The sequence below is a fragment of the Aquarana catesbeiana genome, linkage group LG05 (assembly GCF_042186555.1).
Source record: "Aquarana catesbeiana isolate 2022-GZ linkage group LG05, ASM4218655v1, whole genome shotgun sequence".
Taxonomy (NCBI): Eukaryota; Metazoa; Chordata; class Amphibia; order Anura; family Ranidae; genus Aquarana; species Aquarana catesbeiana.
The window spans coordinates 649,429,059-649,450,959 of record NC_133328.1 but is presented as its reverse complement, the minus strand read 5'-3'; the positions used below and the strand labels follow the sequence as shown (position 1 = coordinate 649,450,959).

The following is a 21,901-nucleotide window of genomic DNA, read 5'->3' as shown; positions in this document are numbered from 1 at the left end:
TCTTCAGAGAAGCCTATCTGGACCCCACCTAACAATGAAAACTCATCTCTTCAGAGAAGCCTATCTGCCCCCCACCTAACAATGAAAACTCATCTCTTCAGAGAAGCCTATCTGGTCCACCTCACAATGAAAACTCATCTCTTCAGAGAAGCCCATCTGCCCCCACCTAACAATGAAACCTCATCTCTTCAGAGAAGCCTATCTGGTCCACCTAACAATGAAAACTCATCTCTTCAGAGAAGCCTATCTGGTCCACCTAACAATGAAAACTCATCTCTTCAGAGAAGCCTATCTGGTCCACCTAACAATGAAAACTCGTCTCTTCAGAGAAGCCCATCTGACCCCACCTAACAATGAAAACTCATCTCTTCAGAGAAGCCTATCTGGTCCACCTAACAATGAAAACTCGTCTCTTCAGAGAAGCCCATCTGGACCACCTAACAATGAAAACTCATCTCTTCAGAGAAGCCTATCTGGTCCACCTAACAATGAAAACTCATCTCTTCAGAGAAGCCTATCTGGTCCCCACCTAACAATGAAAACTCATCTCTTCAGAGAAGCCTATCTGGTCCACCTAACAATGAAAACTCGTCTCTTCAGAGAAGCCCATCTGGACCACCTAACAATGAAAACTCATCTCTTCAGAGAAGCCTATCTGGTCTACCTAACAATGAAAACTCATCTCTTCAGAGAAGCCTATCTGGTCCACCTAACAATGAAAACTCATCTCTTCAGAGAAGCCCATCTGGTCCCCACCTAACAATGAAAACTAATCTCTTCAGAGAAGCCTATCTGGTCCACCTAACAATGAAAACTCGTCTCTTCAGAGAAGCCCATCTGGACCCCACCTAACAATGAAAACTAATCTCTTCAGAGAAGCCTATCTGGTCTACCTAACAATGAAAACTCATCTCTTCAGAGAAGCCTATCTGGACCCCACCTAACAATGAAAACTCATCTCTTCAGAGAAGCCCATCTGGTCCACCTAACAATGAAAACTCATCTCTTCAGAGAAGCCTATCTGGACCCCACCTTACAATGAAAACTCATCTCTTCAGAGAAGCCTATCTGGACCCCACCTAACAATGAAAACTCGTCTCTTCAGAGAAGCCCATCTGGACCCCACCTAACAATGAAAACTAATCTCTTCAGAGAAGCCTATCTGGTCTACCTAACAATGAAAACTCATCTCTTCAGAGAAGCCTATCTGGACCCCACCTAACAATGAAAACTCATCTCTTCAGAGAAGCCCATCTGGTCCACCTAACAATGAAAACTCATCTCTTCAGAGAAGCCTATCTGGACCCCACCTAACAATGAAAACTCATCTCTTCAGAGAAGCCCATCTGGTCCACCTAACAATGAAAACTCATCTCTTCAGAGAAGCCTATCTGGACCCCACCTAACAATGAAAACTCATCTCTTCAGAGAAGCCTATCTGGTCCACTTAACAATGAAAACTCATCTCTTCAGAGAAGCCTATCTGGACCCCACCTAACAAAGAAAACGCATCTCTTCAGAGAAGCCTATCTGCCCCCCACCTAACAATGAAAACTCATCTCTTCAGAGAAGCCTATCTGGTCCCCACCTAACAATGAAAACTCATCTCTTCAGAGAAGCCTATCTGCCCCCCACCTAACAATGAAAACTCATCTCTTCAGAGAAGCCTATCTGCCCCCCACCTAACAATGAAAACTCATCTCTTCAGAGAAGCCTATCTGCCCCCCACCTAACAATGAAAACTCATCTCTTCAGAGAAGCCTATCTGGACCCCACCTAACAACTGTCCATTTATCTTCTCCATCAGCCCCCCCCCCCCCCACACACACACACACAGTTATTACCTCTTGTATCTCTGGACCTTCCCTCTTAGATTGTAAGCTCTAAGGAGCAGGGCCCTCTGATTCCTCCTGTATTACAGTGTATTGTATTTGTACTGTCTACCCTCAAGGGGTAAAGAGCTCCGTAAGCTGTTGGCGCTATATAAATACTGTATAATAATAATAATAATCCTAGAACAAACCCCTCCCACAAATTTCCCCTCCTAGCACCAATCCCCCCCCCCAAATCATCTCTCCTAACACAAATCCCCCCAAATAAAATTCCCCTCTCACATTTTATTTTTATCACACAAAACCCCCAAATCTCCCCTCATAGCAAACCCTCTCCCCCCCACCAATACAAATCCCCCCGCCCCCACCAAATCACCACTCCTAGAACACCTCCCTAAATTTGCTCTCCTAGAAAAATTCTTAACCCCCCCCAAAAAAATCACCTTCTCAACATAAATCCCCCCCCATCTCTTTGTGATGCCCCCCACCTCACCTGATATCACAGTGCCCAAGGCAGCCCCCCCCCCCCCCTCTCCTGCCCACCCCTTGTCTTGGCCCTGAGTGGAACCAATTGCCTTCAGAAGTCACCTAATTAGTAAATAGAGTCCACCTGTGTGTCATTTAATCTCAGTATAAATACAGCTGTTCTGTGAAGCCCTCAGAGGTTTGTTAGAGAACATTAGTAAACAAACAGCATCATGAAATCCAAGGAACACACCAGACAGGTCAGGGATAAAGTTGTGGAGAAGTATAAAGCAGGGTTAGGTTATAAAAAAATCTCCCAAGCTTTGATCATCTCACGGAACTCTGTTCAATCCATCATCGGAAAATGGAAAGAGTATGGCACAACTGCAAACCTACCAAGACATGGCCGTCCACCTAAACTGACCGGCCGGGCAAGGAGAACATTCATCAGAGAAGAGCCAAGAGGTCCATGGTAACTCTGGAGGAGCTGCAGAGATCCACAGCTCAGGTGGGAGAATCTGTCCACAGGACAACTATTAGTCGTGTTCTCCACAAATCTGCCCTTTATGGAAGAGTGACAAGAAGAAAGACATTGAGGATCTGATATCCCGAATTTCTATTACAAGAGATCTTTACATTCCTTGTAATGGGAATAAAAGTTTAAAAAAAAAAAAAACAAATAAATAAAGGGACAGTGTAAAAAAAGAAATAAATAAAGCGTCTCAATCCTGCCGAGCTCGCGCGCAGAGGCAAACGCATGCGTAAACGGTGTTCGTCCCACACATGTGAGGTATCATCGCGATCGTTAGAGCGAGAATAATTATTCTAACAAAATATCTCCTCTGTAACTCTAAATTGGTACCCTTAAAAAAATGTAAAATGTCGCCTATGGAGAATTTTAAGTACCGTGGTTTGTCGCTATTCCACAAGCGGGCGCAGTTTTAAAGCGTGACATGTTAGGTATCTGTTTACTCGGCGTAACATCATCTTTCACATTATACAAAAAAATATGGGGTAACTATTGTGTTTTTTTGTTTGTTTTTGATCCAATAAAGTGTATTTTTTCCAAAAAATTATGTTTGAAAGACCGCTGCACAAATATAATGTGACATAAAATAATGCAATGATCGCCGCTTTATTCTCTAGGGTCTCTGCTAAATATATATATATATATAATCTCACAAAAGTAAGTAAGTACACCCCCCAGTGACATTTGTGTGAATCTTTTCTTCTATCTTTTCATGTGACAACACTGAAGAAATGACACTTGTCTACAATGTAAAGTAGTGAGTGTACAGCTTGTATAACAGTGTAAATTTACTGTCCCCTCAAAATAACTCAACACACAGCCATTAATGTCTAAACCGCTGGCAACAAAAGTCAGTACACCCCTAAGTGAAAATCTTCAAATTGGCCCAAAGTGTCAATATTTTGTGTGGCCACCATTATTTTCCAGCACTGCCTTAACCCTCTTGGGCATGGAGGTCACCAGAGCTTCACAGGTTGTCACTGGAGTCCTCTTCCCCTCCTCCATGATGACATCACAGAGCTGGTGGATGTTAGAGACCTTGCGCTCCTCCACCTTCCGTTTGAGGATGTCCCACAGATGATCAATAGGGTTTAAACCTGGAGACATGCTTGGCCAGTCCATCACCTTTACCCTCAGCTTCTTTAGCAAGGCAGTGGTGGTCTTGGAGGTGTGTTTGGGGTCGTTATCATGTTGGAATACTGTAATTTCTTCAGTGTTGTCACATGAAAATATAGAATAAAATATTTACAAAAATGGGAGGGGTGTACTTACTTTTGTGAGATACTGTATACATATATTTATATTATATATATAAAAAAACGACTGATTTAAATTTGTAAACAAAAAGTTCCAGAAAAGACGGGATCAGCGTGGTCCATGAACTATATCTCGATGTTCTCTTAGAACTCTGGGATGAATACCATCAGGGTCCATTGCTTTATTAATCAGTGGCGTTGCTAGGAGGGGGCAGGGGGGTGCGGTCCGCAGCCGGGTGCCATCCGCTACAGGGATGACACCATCCCGAGGGTGAGGAAACTACCTTTGGCAGGTTTTTTTTCTTCCGCTGGAAACCTACCTCCAGCCCCGCGGCCGTGCCTGCCATGTGTTCTCCTCCTCCTCTCTGTGTCTCACTCCGTCTCCTGCGCTGCTGCCCAGCCTGTCACGATCCGTTCTCCACCCGGGCGGTGTGGCTGCACATTGTCCAGCAGCTGCCTGGGTGTTCAATGTTTCTGAGCCGCCCGAGCTGGTTTAGTAACAGGTGGGGGGTGTCGACTTGCGATTGGGGGGTGTCCTCCACCACCCGAGGTGAGGTGAGGGGGGGGATGGCTGCTGGACACAGCTATATTATATGTAGGGGGTGGTTTTTCCTGAGGGGGGTCTGTACTAATGGAGGAGGTGGTTTGTGCTGGGGGGGTGGTTTGTCCTGAGGGGGTCTGTACTAATGGAGGGGGGTGGTTTGTGCTGGGGGTGGTTTGTCCTGAGGGGGTCTGTACTGATGGAGGGGGGTGGTTTGTCCTGAGGGGGGCTAATGGAGGGGGTGGTTTGTCCTGAGGGGGGTCTGTACTAATGGAGGGGGTGGTTTGTCCTGAGGGGGGTCTGTACTAATGGAGGGGTGGTTTGTCCTGAGGGGGGTCTGTACTAATGGAGGGGGTGATTTGTCCTGAGGGGGGTCTGTACTAATAGAGGGGGTGGTTTGTCCTGAGGGGGGATGTACTAATAGAGGGGGTGGTTTGTCCTGAGGGGGGATGTTCTAATGGAGGGGGGTGGTTTGTTCTGAGGGGGGTCTGTACTATTGGAGGGGGGGTGGTTTGTTCTGAGGGGGGTCTGTACTGATGGAGGGGGTGGATTGTCCTGAGGGGGGGCTGTACTAATGGAGGGGGTGGTTTGTTCTGGGGGTTGTTTTGTTTTGAGGGGTGTCTGTACAATTGGGGGCGGTGGTTTGTTCTGAGGGGGGTCTGTACTATTGGAGGGGGGGTTGTCCTGAGGGGGGTCTATACTAATGGAGGGGGTGGTTTGTCCTGAGGGGGGTCTGTACTAATAGAGGGGGTGGTTTGTCCTGAGGGGGGATGTACTAATGGAGGGGGTGGTTTGTCCTGAGGGGGGATGTACTAATGGAGGGGGGTGGTTTGTTCTGAGGGGGGTCTGTACTATTGGAGGGGGGGTGGTTTGTTCTGAGGGGGGTCTGTACTGATGGAGGGGGTGGTTTGTCCTGAGGGGGGCTGTACTAATGGAGGGGGTGGTTTGTTCTGGGGGGTGGTTTGTTTTGAGGGGTGTCTGTACAATTGGGAGCGGTGGTTTGTTCTGAGGGGGGTCTGTACTATTGGAGGGGGGGTTGTCCTGAAGGGGGTCTGTACTAATGGAGGGGGGTGGTTTGTCCTGAGGGGGTCTGTACTAATGGAGGGGGTGGTTTGTTCTGGGGGGGTGGTTTGTTCTGAGAGGTGTCTGTACAATTGGGGGAGGTGGTTTGTCCTGAGGGGAGTCTGTACTAATAGAGGGGGTGGTTTGTCCTGAGGGGGGGTGTACTAATGGAGGGGGTGGTTTGTCCTGAGGGGGGATGTACTAATGGAGGGGGGTGGTTTGTTCTGAGGGGGGTCTGTACTATTGGAGGGGGGGTGGTTTGTTCTGAGGGGGGTCTGTACTGATGGAGGGGGTGGTTTGTCCTGAGGGGGGGCTGTACTAATGGAGGGGGTGGTTTGTTCTGGGGGGTGGTTTGTTTTGAGGGGTGTCTGTACAATTGGGAGCGGTGGTTTGTTCTGAGGGGGGTCTGTACTATTGGAGGGGGGGTTGTCCTGAAGGGGGTCTGTACTAATGGAGGGGGGTGGTTTGTCCTGAGGGGGTCTGTACTAATGGAGGGGGTGGTTTGTTCTGGGGGGGTGGTTTGTTCTGAGAGGTGTCTGTACAATTGGGGGAGGTGGTTTGTTCTGAGGGGGGTCTGTACTATTGGAGGGGGGTGGTTTGTCCTGAGGGGGGGTCTGTACTAATGGATGGGGTGGTTTGTTCTGGGGGGGGTTGTTCTGAGGGGTGTCTGTACAATTGGAGGGGGGTTGGTTTGTTCTGGGGGGTGGTTTGTTCTGAGGGGAGTCTGCACTAATGGAGGGGGGTGGTTTGTCCTGAGGGGGCTGTACTAATGGAGGGGGGGTGGTTTGTTCTGAGGGGGTCTGTACTATTGGAGGGGGTGGTTTGTTCTGAGGGGGGGTCTGTACTATTGGAGGGGGTGTAGTTTGTCCTGGGGGGGTTATACTTAGTGGGGGGTCTTCACTGATGGAGAGGGGTCTGTACTTGGTGGAGGGGGGTCTGTACTGGGGGGCGACTATAGTTGGTGGTGGGGGGGTGACACCATGTTTTACTGCACCGGGTGACACCAACCCTAGTGACGCCACTGTTATTAACCACTTCAGCTCGGGAGGATTTACCCCCCTTCATGACCAGGCATTTTTTGTGATACAGCACTGGGTTAATTGCGCGGTCATGTGACGCTGTACCCAAATAAAAATCATAATTTTTTCCCAGAAATAGAGCTTTCTTTTGGTGGTTTTTGATCACCTTTGTGGTTTTTATTTATTTATTTATTTTTTGTTTGTTTGTTTTGCGCTACCAACAATTTTGAAAAAAATAAAAAAATATTTTTTACTTTCTGCTATAAAACATTTCCAATAAAAAAAAAGTTAAAAATGGAATTTCTTCATCAATTTAGGCCAATATGTGTTCTGCTACATATTTTTAGTAATAAAAAAAACCCAATAAGCGTATATTGATTGGTTTGCGCAAAAGTTATATAGCGCCTACAACAATGGGATAGATTTAAGGAATTTTTATTTCTTTATTTCTTTATTTTTTAAACACCAGTGATGCCGGGATCACTGGTGGTTACAATGTATCAATGCCGGGATCACTGGTGGTTACAATGTATCAATGCCGGGATCACTGGTGGTTACAATGTATCAATGCCGGGATCACTGGTGGTTACAATGTATCAATGCCGGGCTCACTGGTGGTTACAATGTGTTACAATATGGCCAAGGCTCACTGGTGGTTAGACTGCCGGAAGTCCCCTCCTCCCATCCTACTCGCCCCCCTCCCCTCCAGATCTGCCCCTCCTCCCATTCAACTCACATCCCCCCCTTCCAGCTTGCCCCCCTCCCCTCCAGCTCGCCCCTCTCCCCTTCAGCTCGCCCCCCTCCCCTCCAGATCTGCCCCCTCCCCCCTGTTTTGCGTATTTCCTCTCTCTCTCATCAGGAAGCTCAGCTCTCAGTGTTTGAATACAGGGATTCCTGGACTCTCCTCCTCCAGGGGCCCCAGAGAAGACTGTAGGGCCACACTACAGGCCAGGATCTACGTCTTGCTGCTTTGCTGTCCTCTCATGGTACATTCCTCGAAGGTGCCCCATCCTCAGTGTTATTGGGTGAGTGGAGAATGACCCCCCTTCCGTCATGTATTGGTTCCCCCCTCCTCGGGGGTCCCCTGTTATATACATGTATATAGGGACCTGTATAATGGAGGACAGTGCGGGGGGCATCAGTGACCATCCATAGACAAGATTTACTGTACCCCCCAATCTTCACATAGGTAACATGGACCGTCTGCAGGACAAATCAATATCTCTTCATTGCCTAATTTACAGAGTAATTAGATTGTCAGCTCCTGAACAAGGGAATGATGGTTGCATGACTTGGAATACGTTGTGGATGTGTTAACAGTTAGACGTATTAGTGATTGTATTTATCTGCTAACCCTGGAATGGACTAACGCCGGGGTCTCCAAATTGGCTGGATACGGCCCTTTGATTGCCTTTATCTGGCTCTCAAGGCACTATTTTATTTACTGATACCAATGATGGGGCACTATTCCTCCCACTGACACCAATGATGGGACACTATTCCTCCCACTGACACCAATGATGGGACACTATTCCTCCCACTGACACCAATGATGGGACACTATTCCTCCCACTGATATCAATGATGGGACACTATTCCTCCCATTTACACCAACGATGGCACACTATTCCTCCCACTGACACCAACGATGGGACACTATTCCTCCCACTGACACCAACGATGGGACACTATTCCTCCCACTGACACCAATGATGGGACACTATTCCTCCCACTGATACCAATGATGGGGCACTATTCCTCCCACTGACACCAACGATGGGACACTATTTCTCCCACTGACACCAATGATGGGACACTATTCCTCCCACTGACACCAATGATGGGACACTATTCCTCCCACTGACACCAACGATGGGACACTATTCCTCCCACTGATACCAATGATGGGGCACTATTCCTCCCACTGACACCAATGAGGGGACACTATTCCTCCCACTGACAGCAACGATGGGGCACTATTCCTCCCATTTACACCAACGATGGGACACTATTCTTCCCACTGATACCAACGATGGGGCACTATTCCTCCCACTGACACCAATGATGGGGCACTATTCCTCTCACTGACACCAAAGATGGGGCACTATTCCTCCCACTGACACCAACAAAGGGGCACTATTCCTCCCACTGACACCAACGATGGGACACTATTCCTCCCACTGACACCAACGATGGAACACTATTCCTCCCACTGACACCAACAAAGGGGCACTATTCCTCCCACTGACACCAATGATGGGACACTATTCCTCCCACTGACACCAACAAAGGGGCACTATTCCTCCCACTGACACCAACAATGGGGCACTATTCCTCCCACTGACACCAACGAGGGGACACTATTCCTCCCACTGGCACCAATGATGGGGCACGATTCCTCCCACTGACACCAACGGGGTGGCACTATTCCTCCCACTGACACCAATGATGGGACACTATTCCTCCCACTGACACCAACGATGGCGCACCATTCCTCCCACTGACACCAATGATGGCGCACCATTCCTCCCACTGACACCAACGATGGCGCACCATTCCTCCCACTGATACCAACGATGGGGCACTATTCCTTCCACTGACACCAACAATGGGGCATTGTTTACTCCCAATGATGATGGGACATTTTCTACTCCCAATGGCCACAGTCTGGCCCCCCTAAAGTCTGAAGGACAGTAAACTGGCCCTTGGTTTAGAAAGCTTGGAGACCCTTAGACTAACAGAAGCAACTGCAGGTGATCACCCACCCCCCAGAATCCAAACCCTCTGTACCGGTTATGGTACCCACTTGTATATTTCATGAATTGTCAGAGACAAGCAGATCCCTCACCATGGATAGTGAGACCAAGAACCATGGATGGTGGATCTGTCCATCCTGACCTGAAATGGTCACCACTGGGACCCCCAACAGACAGAGAAGGATGAATCAAAGGTTGGTCAGTAAGAGGATCTTATATATTTTGGGGTGCCTTGCACTGTGAATGACACCCTAACATACTGTACAGTAGTCCCCAAACCACAACGCACAGCAACGCATACACCATGCATTGTGGTGTGCTGCATTGTTAATAATAAAGACACATGCATATTTTATCATCCAATGTGGTACACTGACATCCTATGTGACATCAATTCATGTTATAAGGCATGTCAATGTGTGTGCATTAATGTTCTGCAATGATACCCTTAACTGTAAATGGGCCCTCAGGCTACGTAATCCCAAGCCCTAAAATCTCAAAGAAGCTTTTACATAGTAATGTAATTTCAATCCTAAATTCCAGTAAAATAATCTGGTGATCCTGCCCTCCGGGGTCTTCATCTAGCCACTTCCTGGTATGGGGTGACAGCACTCTGTCCCTGCCTCCATATTGCACCCTTCACTTAGCCAGTAGTATCCCTTAAACTCCAAACGTTCTGCACAAATCAATGGCTATCGGGGTCAAAAACTCCATCACTGCTTCAAGAACATGTCATCTTCTCTCTCTCTAACAGCAGAACATCCAGTCGGTGGAGAATGTCGTTGTTGGACTCCAAGTATCTCAGTAGCATCAAAGGAGCTCAGGACTTCATCAGCATGGACCCCAACCTACTACGTGAGTAGATGATGGACTGCCATGGGGCTGTGTATAAAGATGGATGGGAGTGGACTACAACTAGGAGGGTGTATCTACAACCATGGCACAGCATGTGACTATTCAGGGGCTCAGAGCCAGTCTGGCTGCACCTTGACCTTCCCAGGCTGCCATCAAATTTGGAATGTCATTTTGAACATAATGAACGTGGACAATAGTCAGGGGAGCAGCAGAAGACACCCTTATTACATAACGCCTGCCCGTTATCAATCATATTCTTACACTTTATCGCTATATGTGGAGCGCAGACCACCACACCTATATGAGCCCAAATTTCCAAATCCAAAACAAGCCAATAGCCAATAGCCAATATTATGGAGGTGCTCTTCCCCCATGGCCAATATTATGGAGGTGCTCTACCCCCATGGCCATTATTATTGAGGTGCCCCCTCCCATGGCCATTATTATGGAGTTGCCCCCTCCCATGGCCATTATTATGGAGTTGCCCCCTCCCATGGCCATTATTATGGAGTTGCCCCCTCCCATGGCCATTATTATGGAGTTGCCCCCTCCCATGGCCATTATTATGGAGTTGCCCCTTCCCATGGCCATTATTATGGAGTTGCCCTCTCCCATGGCCATTATTATGGAGTTGCCCCTCCCATGGCCATTTTTTTGGAGTTGCCCTTTCACATGGCCATTATTATGGAGTTGCCCACTCCCATGGCCATTATTATGGAGTTGCCCCCTCCCATGGCCATTATTATGGAGTTGCCCACTCCCATGGCCATTATTATGGAGTTGCCCCCTCCCATGGCCATTGACCATTAATATAAAGTTGTTGTCCCCCTTTGTGGCTCAGACAGCCCCCACTCATCTGAGGAGGCTCAAGATTTTGAATGGTGTCTGTGGAATCTGTGCCCACTTGTGAGTTCAGGTACTGATGTTGGATGAGAAGACCTGGCTCACCCTCAGCATTCCAATTCATTCCAAAAGGTGTTCAGTAGGGATGAGGTCAGGGCTCTGTACAGGACACTCAAGTTCCTCCACACCAAACTGGTCATATCATGTCTTTATGGAGCTGGCTTTGTACACGGGGGTGGGGGGCACAGTCATGGTGAAACAGGAAAGGGTCTTTACCAAACAGTTACCACAAGGTTGTGAAGATCACAATGGTCTACAATGTCCTTGTATGATGGAGGATTACCGGGATCCTTCACTGGGGACACCTGAACTCCATCATTTGGAGGGGCTCCACAGACATTAGGCCATATAGTGTATATCCAGTTCCATGTATGCACCTTAACTGTCTCAGTGTTTGGACCTCTATAATTGCGGGACTCCAGAAATCTATGTGAGGTTTAGTGGGAATACAGACCCAGCATGGTGGATTGAGGAGGACTCTGGGGACATCAGGATGGAAATTAACCAGCCAAGTCTTCAGTTTTTATGTGAAAATGTTGCAAGTTATCCAAACCTAATGACCTCTCCATGTTTTGGATGGCGCAGGATTTCCGGAGGTCGTACTGGAAAGGATCCAGATAAAGATAGAGGATGACCTGACACCTTCCATCAATACAGACGGTGAGTTCCTTCCTATGGTAATAAGAATTTTGAGCTAATGACAGTTTATTAAATGTTCATTTGTGGCGGTTTCACATACAACTCCTCATGGAAAAATTTAAAACATTGTTATATTGTACTTCCCAACATTCCCAGACATCCCGAGATCATCCATTGTAACTTCCCAACATTCCCAGACATCCCGGGATCATCCATTGTAACTTCCCAACATTCCCAGACATCCCGAGATCATAACTTGTAACTTCCCAACATTCCCAGACATCCCGAGATCATAACTTGTAACTTCCCAACATTCCCAGACATCCCGAGATCATCCATTGTAACTTCCCAACATTCCCAGACATCCCGGGATTATACATTGTAACTTCCCAACATTCCCAGACATCCCGGGATCATCCATTGTAACTTCCCAACATTCCCAGACATCCCGGGATCATCCATTGTAACTTCCCAACATTCCCAGACATCCCGAGATCATACATTGTAACTTCCCAACATTCCCAGACATCCCGAGATCATCCATTGTAACTTCCCAACATTCCCAGACATCCCAGGATAATACATTGTAACTTCCCAACATTCCCAGACATCCCGGGATCATCCATTGTAACTTCCCAACATTCCCAGACATCCCGAGATCATCCATTGTAACTTCCCAACATTCCCAGACATCCCGGGATCATCCATTGTAACTTCCCAACATTCCCAGACATACCGAGATCATACATTGTAACTTCCCAACATTCCCAGACATCCCGGGATCATCCATTGTAACTTCCCAACATTCCCAGACATCCCGAGATCATAACTTGTAACTTCCCAACATTCCCAGACATCCCGAGATCATAACTTGTAACTTCCCAACATTCCCAGACATCCCGAGATCATAACTTGTAACTTCCCAACATACCCAGACATCCCGAGATCATAACTTGTAACTTCCCAACATTCCCAGACATCCCGGGATCATCCATTGTAACTTCCCAACATTCCCAGACATCCCGGGATCATCCATTGTAACTTCCCAACATTCCCAGACATCCCGGGATCATCCATTGTAACTTCCCAACATTCCCAGACATCCCGGGATCATCCATTGTAACTTCCCAACATTCCCAGACATCCCGAGATCATCCATTGTAACTTCCCAACATTCCCAGACATCCCGAGATCATCCATTGTAACTTCCCAACATTCCCAGACATCCCGGGATCATCCATTGTAACTTCCCAACATTCCCAGACATCCCGGGATCATCCATTGTAACTTCCCAACATTCCCAGACATCCCGAGATCATACATTGTAACTTCCCAACATTCCCAGACATCCCGAGATCATCCATTGTAACTTCCCAACATTCCCAGACATCCCGGGATCATCCATTGTAACTTCCCAACATTCCCAGACATCCCGAGATCATAACTTGTAACTTCCCAACATTCCCAGACATCCCGAGATCATCCATTGTAACTTCCCAACATTCCCAGACATCCCAGGATAATACATTGTAACTTCCCAACATTCCCAGACATCCCGAGATCATAACTTGTAACTTCCCAACATTCCCAGACATCCCGGGATCATCCATTGTAACTTCCCAACATTCCCAGACATTCCAGGATTATACATTGTAACTTCCCAACATTCCCAGACATTCCAGGATTATACATGGTAACATTCTGCTAGAATAAATTCCTGGCTTCAGTTTGATGACATGGGAGCAGACACCGGGGGGGGGTGTCAGTCTGTGATGTCTGTGAATGCCGACGTTTCAGCCAGTTTTCATGGAGACGATTGCCTTATATTGTTTTTTCTATCACTACTTACTGTATATGACAGCTTTCTTCTTCCAATGTCAATGGTTATTAAGGAAGCTGTGGGTTCCGGCACCAGCCGTGTCCTTAGCAACCAGCAATATCACCTGGCCTCCATTCATTCTTTTTAAAGGGGACGTCCAACTTCCAATATGACCCCCAAAACTACCAGGCCAGGGAAGAGGTCCTTGTCCTTTTCAATATGGAGATGGAGGACATGTGGCATGGTATGGTTTGGGGGGAAGGAAGCATTTAGGCTGTATGTTCAGATAAGGGTCTGCTATGGAATGGATATGGGGGGATCCCTCGCCTTTTTTTTTTCATTCCCCCTTGGCATCCATACAAGATATCACATTTAAAATGATCTGGTATGAAGGTGACTGGTACTGACGTCAAGGTCTGGTATGTAATTTTAGGGGGAACCCCACACTGGTTTTTTATTGGGTCCCCCATTTACATCTACATATAACATCTTCTCTTCATCTCTGATAAGGGTCCGGTATAGTTGAAGGGAATCCCCGGGCATTTGTTTACATACAGAAGTAAGAGGCCAGGAACTGTCATTTACCAGTAATTTCCAGCAATGTAAACGTCAGTGTTGCTGTAGCCGGTTGTAAACATTGTACAGATGGGTCATTTCACACCAGAAGGAATTTTTTTTTTTAATGCTTGGGTACCTCAGGACAGTGCCCAGCCTCCCCCCCCCCCCCACCTCCCACTGCCATTTGCTTGACAATCTCATGCCTATTAGTCTAGGAAATTGCCATGATGGATTTCCAATATTTGGCTCCCATTGACTTCAGTCCTAAATATTATGTTTGCAGCCCCGAACCCCGGCCATTAAGCGTATCAATACTCAGTGGCTGAAGCCATTGCATCCAGAAGAGAGCCAGGAAAATAGCATTTTCTGCTTTGATGATCAGTGACAGTCTATATAGAAATGTAATGAGTATGGAGGCAAATGGAGGATGAGCAGCAGACATGACCCAGAAATGAATGTGCTCATTATTAACTCCTTTCATTCCAACAGGAGAGGATGGGAAAAAAGAAACGAAGGATGAAGAACTGCCAAACCAGACGCAGCAAAATGGGGAGGCGTCATACTATACCCGCGGTGCGTATCCTATGGAAGGGGGAGGGCTCATCCCGTACCCATAGTGTGTATTCAATGGAAGGGGGAGGGCTCATACCATACCCACCGTGCGTATCCTATGGAAGGAGGAGGGCTCATACCATACCCATAGTGTATATTCAATGGAAGGGGGAGGGCTCATACCATACCCATAGTGTATATTCAATGGAAGGGGGAGGGCTCATACCATACCCATAGTGTATATTCAATGGAAGGGGGAGGGCTCATACCATACCCATAGTGTATATTCAATGAAAAGAGGAGGGCTCATACCATACCCATAGTGTACATTCAATGGAAGGGGGAGGGCTCATACCATACCCACCGTGCGTATCCTATGGAAGGGGGAGGGCTCATCCCGTACCCATAGTGTGTATTCAATGAAAGGAGGAGGGCTCATACCATACCCATAGTGTATATTCAATGGAAGGGGGAGGGCTCATACCCATAGTGTGTATTCAATGAAAGGAGGAGGGCTCATACCATACCCATAGTGTATATTCAATGGAAGAGGGAGGGCTCATACTATACCCATAGTGTATATTCAATGGAAGGGGGAGGGCTCATACTATACCTGCAGTGCACATTCTATGGAAGGGGGAGATAAATAGCAAGGAGTAGGGGTGCTCACCGGTCTGGAGAAGGAAATATGTGTCCAAACCAGAGGTAGTTATTCTGTCCAACATTTCAGTAGATTGCAGTCTATCTTTGTTGAGATATTAAATCAGTGTTATTGATGTTAATGTTCTAATTAATACATTGTTTGTTTATTAATAATGTTACTTTGTATCTCTCTATCTCCCATCAGATCAATGTTTATAAACAATGTTACTTTGTATTTATCTATCTCTTGTCTGATCAATGTTATTTTGTATCTCTTTTTCTCCTTACAAATCAAGGTTTGTAAAGAAATACAAAGTAACATTGATCAGACAAGAGATAGATAAATACAAAGTAAAATTGTTTATTATTTATTTATTTATTTCAGGTACTTATATAGCGCTGTCAATTTACGCAGCGCTTTACATATACATTGTACATTCACATCAGTCCCTACCCTCAAGGAGCTTACAATCTAAGGTCCCCAACTCACATTCATACATACTGGGGACAATTTAGACAGGATCCAATTAACCTACCAGCATGTCTTTGGAGTGTGGGAGGAAACCGGAGTACCCGGAGGAAACCCACGCAGGCACAGGGAGAATATGCAAACTCCAAGCAGGTAGTGTTGTGGTGTGGTTGGGATTCGAACCAGTGACCCTTCTTACTGCTAGGCGAGAGTGCTACCACTACACCACTGTGCCGCCCATAAACATTGATCAGACAGGAGATAGAGAGATACAAAGTAACATTGCTTATAAACATTGATCAGTCAGGAGATAAACAATGTCACATTGTATCTCTCTATCTCCTGACTGATCAATGTTTATAAACAATTTTACTTTGTATTTATCTAACTCTTGTCTGATCTATGTTACTTTGTATCTCTTTACAAACCTTGATTTGTAAGGAGATAAAGAGATACAAAGTAACATTGTTTATAAACATTGATCAGACAGGAGATAGAGATACAAAGTAACATTGTTTATCTCCTGCCTGATTAATGTTTATAAACAATGTTACTTTGTATCTCTTGACTGAACAATGTTTCTAAACACTGTGTTATTGAAGCGATTGTTATAATCGACTACATATATATTTTATTTGGGTTTTGTTTCTCCTTCTTCTGTCCCAGTAGGGAGCTCAGTGCACCGGAGCCGCGGCGGGATCTCTGGGAAGGAACGCAGGAAAGATGCGGTCAGAGCGGGTCACAGATTTGGGTGTAATGGGTCCCTGAGTGAGATGGAGCGGGGCGGAGGACACCGGCGGGGAGGGAAGAAGAAGAGAGGCGGCTGGCACCATTTAGCCTTCCGGGACCGCCAGCAGTTGCAGCGTAAACTGAAGAAACACAACATGGCGTACACAGAGGAGGAGCGCCAGAGGGGGCAGCGATTCAGCGAGGAGGAGAACGAAGTCCTGGTGGCAAACGTCCTGAATCATTATAGAGAATTATGTGGTCAGTCCTCTGTGAAGGGCAGCGCCACGCAGAAGAGGCGGCTGTGGCAGGAGGTGGTGAATAATGTCAATAGCGTAGCAAAAACGTACAGGACCATCGAGGTGTGCAAGAAGCGCTACGGCGACTGCAGGCGGGCGGTGAAACTCAAGATGGCGGCTCTGGAGCAGCAGGCGCTCGGCAGGGGCGACCCCCACGAGCAGATCAGATTTAACAGCTGGGAAGAGAAACTGTGGCAGAAGATCTCCGCTCTGATGTCAGACGGGGGGCAGCACGTTCTGGATACATGTGAGCCCACCATGATGGATCTCGCCAGTAAGTAATCCCCAGTATGTGTCAATGGAGGCCATACAGCGGGGTAATTACCCTCTTCTGTAATGCTGCGTACACACGATCGGAATTTCGGCCCGCAAAAGACAGATGAGAGTTTTTCGTCAGAAAATGCGACCGTGTGTACGCTCCATCGGAATTTTGCTGGCCGAATTCCAGCCAGCAAAAGATTGAGAGCATGTTCTCAATTTTTCGGTCGGAAAAAGTTCCTATCCGAAAATGTGATCGTCTGTGGCAATTCCGACGCGCAAAATTTCTACGCATGGTCGGAAACATTTCGATGCATGCTCGGAAGCATTGAACTTCATTTTCTCGGCTCATCGTAGTGTTGTACGTCACCGCGTTCTTGACAGTCGTAAGTTCAGTGAACTTTTGCGTGACCGTTTATATGCAAGGCAAACTTGAGTGGAATCCCGTCAGAAAAGCCGTCATATCTTTATCCGATGAGAAGTCCGATCGTGTGTAGGCATCATTACACTTGACACATGCAGTTCATTTTGGAGATTCAGATGTATCCCAATCTCCAAATGAAATCTGTAACAAAATTTCTTTGAAATACGTTTTTGTTTCGTTTCGTATATTCGCTTTCTAATGAATTCCAAATTTTCAGAACGATTCGAAATTCAGATTGTTCAAAAAATGATCGACCGATTCGAATTCTGTGTGAAGAATAGCAGGTTAAGGAGCAGACCGGGAAGCCGGCCGCCTACGTCCTTAACAACCGATGACCCATCAGTAGACCTGAGCAATTCGTTTCGTTCTGAATTCGTTTTTCTACCAAATTCGACAAATTCGGTAATACGGAAATGTTCGACTTAACGAAAACCCGCTTTAACGAATTTTTATGAAAATTCGAAAAAAGACGTAAATTCGAAAATCTGAAATTCGAAAATAAGAATGAAAATTCATAAGAAAAAAAATTTGAAAACCCAAAAATTCCAAAATCTGAAATAACGAACTAATAATAACTATTACTAACTACGGGTATTGGAATCTCCTTTCAAATTTGGCTGTTAGTGAAAGTAACGAATGCGAATTTATCCGAAATATCGAATTATCCGAAATAACGAATGCCGCATCTAAGCAAATGGAACGCCAAAAATTAATAATAAATAATAATAATAAACTAGCATGGGAAAAACACGTATAAGGAGAGGTAATGGTGCTGCACACCCCGGATAATATGTTATGGGGAAGTTCCCCCGGGGGGGGGGTTTTAAGCAGCGAAGTGAGCAAATAGTAGATAAATTTGAAAAAATACATTCTTTATTAAAAGTTATTGGCATACAATGTTTCCATAATAGTTAAAATATGAGCTCATATTTGAACTATTATGGAAACATTGTATGCCAATAACTTTTAATAAAGAACCTATTTTTTTCAAATTTATCTACTATTTGCTCACTTCGCTGCTTAAACCCCCCCCCCCCCGGGGGAACTTCCCCATAACAATAATAATAAACTTTTTATTATTATTAATTTGTTATGTTCCATTCATTTAGATGCGGCATTTGTTATATTGATAATTCAGAAATCCAAAAATTTGAAAGAATAACTAACTAACTAATAATAACTAACTATTAAATGATAGGTATTGGAATTTCCTTTTAAATTTTGTCTGTTAGTGAATGTAACGCAGGGGTCTCAAAGTACCGGCCCGCGGGCCATTTGCGGCCCGGTTAAAAATGGCCTGCAGGCAGAGCCGATCCAGGACGTCTTTTTGCACTGCACCCAGGCACCGCAGAGGGGGAGGCGCCAAAGAGCTTTACCTCTCCATCTCCTCTGTCCTCTCCGCTGCTGCAGCCCAGAGAGAGAACAGAGCCGGAGGAAGGATCCGCTCATCGATCCGCCCATCGCCCTGCCTACCTAGGCACTGACGATCGACCAGAGGCCCCAAACCAGGGTCTTGCTGCCACCTCAGGGCGGGAGATTGTGTTCTCTGGTTCTCCTATCACTAGGCCTGTGTGGAAGCCAGGAGGAGAGGACTCGGGAGGCAGATGATCCTGACTGCCAGGAGAGGTGAGTGAGCCATCACACTGAGGCAAAGTCCTTAGTGGGGGGACTGGGGTAGAAATTTGTGCAGTGGGGGGTATTTTATGGAGAGTAGGGGGGTATTTTATGGAGAGTAGGGGGGTATTTTATGGAGAGTAGGGGGTATTTTATGGAGAGTAGGGGGTATTTTATGGAGAGTGGGGGGTAATTGAGCAGTGTGGGGGTAATTGTGCAGTGTGGGGGGTAATTATGGAGAGTGGGGGGTATTTGATGGAGAGTGGGGGGTATTTGATGGAGAGTGGGGGATATTTGATGAAGAGTGGGGGGTATTTTATGGAGAGTAGGGGGTATTTTATGGAGAGTAGGGGGGTATTTTATGGAGAGTAGGGGGGTATTTTATGGAGAGTAGGGGGTATTTTATGGAGAGTAGGGGGTATTTTATGGAGAGTGGGGGGTAATTGAGCAGTGTGGGGGTAATTGTGCAGTGTGGGGGGTAATTATGGAGAGTGGGGGGTATTTGATGGAGAGTGGGGGGTATTTGATGGAGAGTGGGGGATATTTGATGAAGAGTGGGTGGTATTTTATGGAGAGTAGGGGGGTATTTTGTGGAGAGTAGGGGGTATTTTATGGAGAGTAGGGGGGTATTTTATGGAGAGTAGGGGGGTATTTTATGGAGAGTAGGGGGTATTTTATGGAGAGTGGGGGGTAATTGAGCAGTGTGGGGGTAATTGTGCAGTGTGGGGGGTAATTATGGAGAGTGGGGGGTATTTGATGGAGAGTGGGGGGTATTTGATGGAGAGTGGGGGGTATTTGATGGAGAGTGGGGGATATTTGATGGAGAGTGGGGGGTATTTGATGGAGAGAGGGGGGTATTTGATGGAGAGAGGGGGGTATTTGATGGAGAGAGGGGGGTATTTGATGGAGAGAGGGGGGTATTTGATGGAGAGTGTGGGGTATTTGATGGAGAGTGTGGGGTATTTGATTGAGAGAGGGGGGAATTTTATGGAGTGTGGGGGGTAATTGTGCAGTGTGGGGGGTAATTGTGCAGTGTGGGGGGTAATTGTGCAGTGTGGGGGGTAATTGTGCAGTGTGGGGGGTAATTGTACAGTGTGGGGGGTATTTGATGGAGAGTGGGGGGTATCTGTGTAGTGTGGGGGTAATTGTGCAGTGTGGGGGGTAATTGTACAGTGTGGGGGGTATTTGATGGAGAGTGGGGGGTATCTGTGTAGTGTGGGGGTAATTGTGCAGTGTGCAGGGTAATTATGGAGTGTGGGGGGTAATGCTGGGGGGTTAATAATGCATTTGCTGACACCAGTGCTGGGTATAGTATATTATTGCTGGTATAGTTTTGTTTTTGAAGTTTTGAAAGTTTGCATGCGGCCCCCCCATGGGATAGGAAAACTTGTTATGTGGCCCTCGGGCAATTTGAGTTTGAGACACCTGGTGTAACGAATACAAATTTTTCCGAACTTATGAATTATCCGAAATAACAAATGCCGCATCTAAACGAATGGAACCTAACAAATTAATAATAATAATAATAATAATAATAATAAATAAAAAATACAAACTTTTTGTTTTATTATTATTATTATTAATTCTTTATGTTCCATTCGTTTAGATGCGGCATTCTTTATTTCGGATAATTCATAAGTTTGGATAAATTTGTATTTGTTACATTCACTAACAGACAAATTTAAAAGGAAATCCCAATACCTATAATTTAATAGTTATTAGTTAGTTCATTATTATTTCAAATGTTTTGATTTTCGGATTTTAGAAATTTTAGATTTTTACAAATAATCGAAATAACGAATACCGCATCTAAATGAATGGAACTGAACTATAATCACACGCATAGGTTGGACTTGATGGACTTGTGTCTTTTTTCAACCTCACCTACTATGTAACTATGAATGTAACGAATTTAAATTTTTCCCGAAGTTACGAATTTATTCAAAATAGCGAATTTCAATCATGACGAATGACCCAAAAAAATGAAAAAAACAAACAAACGACTGAAACGAAAACGAACACATTTTTCGGCAGCGCACATGTCTACCACTGACAGCTGAGATGTAAAGAAAAGAATTGCCAGCAAATACAAATTCAAGAAAAAACAGTGTAAGGCCCTCCCCACCCCCCCCCAATTCATACCAGAACCTTATCCGAGCATGCAGGCCAGGAAAGGGGGGCCCCCTCCTTAAACATACTGGGCCACATGTCCTCCACAATGCTCCCCCCCACTCTTGTCTTCATGTTGATGGGGACCTCTTCCCCACAACCCTGGCCGATGGTTGTGGGGGGTTCGGGGGGTGACTTATCAGAATCTGGAAGCCCCCTTTAACAAAGAGGCCCCCAGATCCCGCCCCCTCTGATGTGTCATCGGTTGTTAAGGACGCGGCGGCCAGCTTCCCAGCCCGCTCCTTAACAACCAGCTATTCTTCACACAGAAATAGAATGGGTCAATCATTTTTCGACCGATCCCAAGTGGAATTTTTCCAAAAAATTGGAATTCCTTAGAGAATTAATAAACAAAAACAAAACGAATTCCGAAATGAATCAACTAAACTAAATTAGTAACATAACAAATTTATCCAAAACGAATGTTTCCGTTCTGCACATGTCTACTGCAAATACCTGCTTCTGTTCTGTAGATATCAATATATTTCCTTCAGTGTATATTGCATAAGTGATA

At 46.0% G+C, this 21,901-nt stretch overlaps 1 protein-coding gene across 3 annotated transcripts; it reads left to right on the top strand.

Annotated features, from left to right (window-relative positions):
- The first annotated feature begins 7,518 nt into the window (after positions 1–7,518).
- On the top strand, positions 7,519–17,219 carry LOC141146197 (uncharacterized). Of its 3 annotated transcripts, none has more exons than XM_073632927.1 (5): positions 7,519–7,729; positions 10,218–10,315; positions 11,804–11,878; positions 14,724–14,807; positions 16,564–17,219. In XM_073632927.1, the coding sequence occupies exons 2-5, from the start codon at positions 10,237–10,239 to the stop codon at positions 17,202–17,204; spliced, it is 879 nt and encodes a 292-aa protein (XP_073489028.1). In that variant the 5' UTR covers positions 7,519–7,729; positions 10,218–10,236; the 3' UTR covers positions 17,205–17,219. The 3 variants fall into 3 exon arrangements, with proteins under 3 accessions (XP_073489028.1, XP_073489029.1, XP_073489027.1); XM_073632928.1 differs by having other exon boundaries at positions 10,215–10,315; positions 16,567–17,219; XM_073632926.1 differs by having other exon boundaries at positions 10,215–10,315.
- The last annotated feature ends 4,682 nt before the right edge of the window (positions 17,220–21,901 follow it).

Excerpts from the sequence above, each read along its gene's own strand:
- LOC141146197 (XM_073632927.1), top strand. The coding sequence starts at position 10,237 with ATGTCGTTGTTGGACTCCAAGTATCTCAGTAGCATCAAAGGAGCTCAG. Across the intron at positions 10,316-11,803 it reads CATGGACCCCAACCTACTAC|GATTTCCGGAGGTCGTACTG; the intron begins GTGAGTAGATGA and ends TGGATGGCGCAG. Across the intron at positions 14,808-16,563 it reads GGCGTCATACTATACCCGCG|TAGGGAGCTCAGTGCACCGG; the intron begins GTGCGTATCCTA and ends CTTCTGTCCCAG.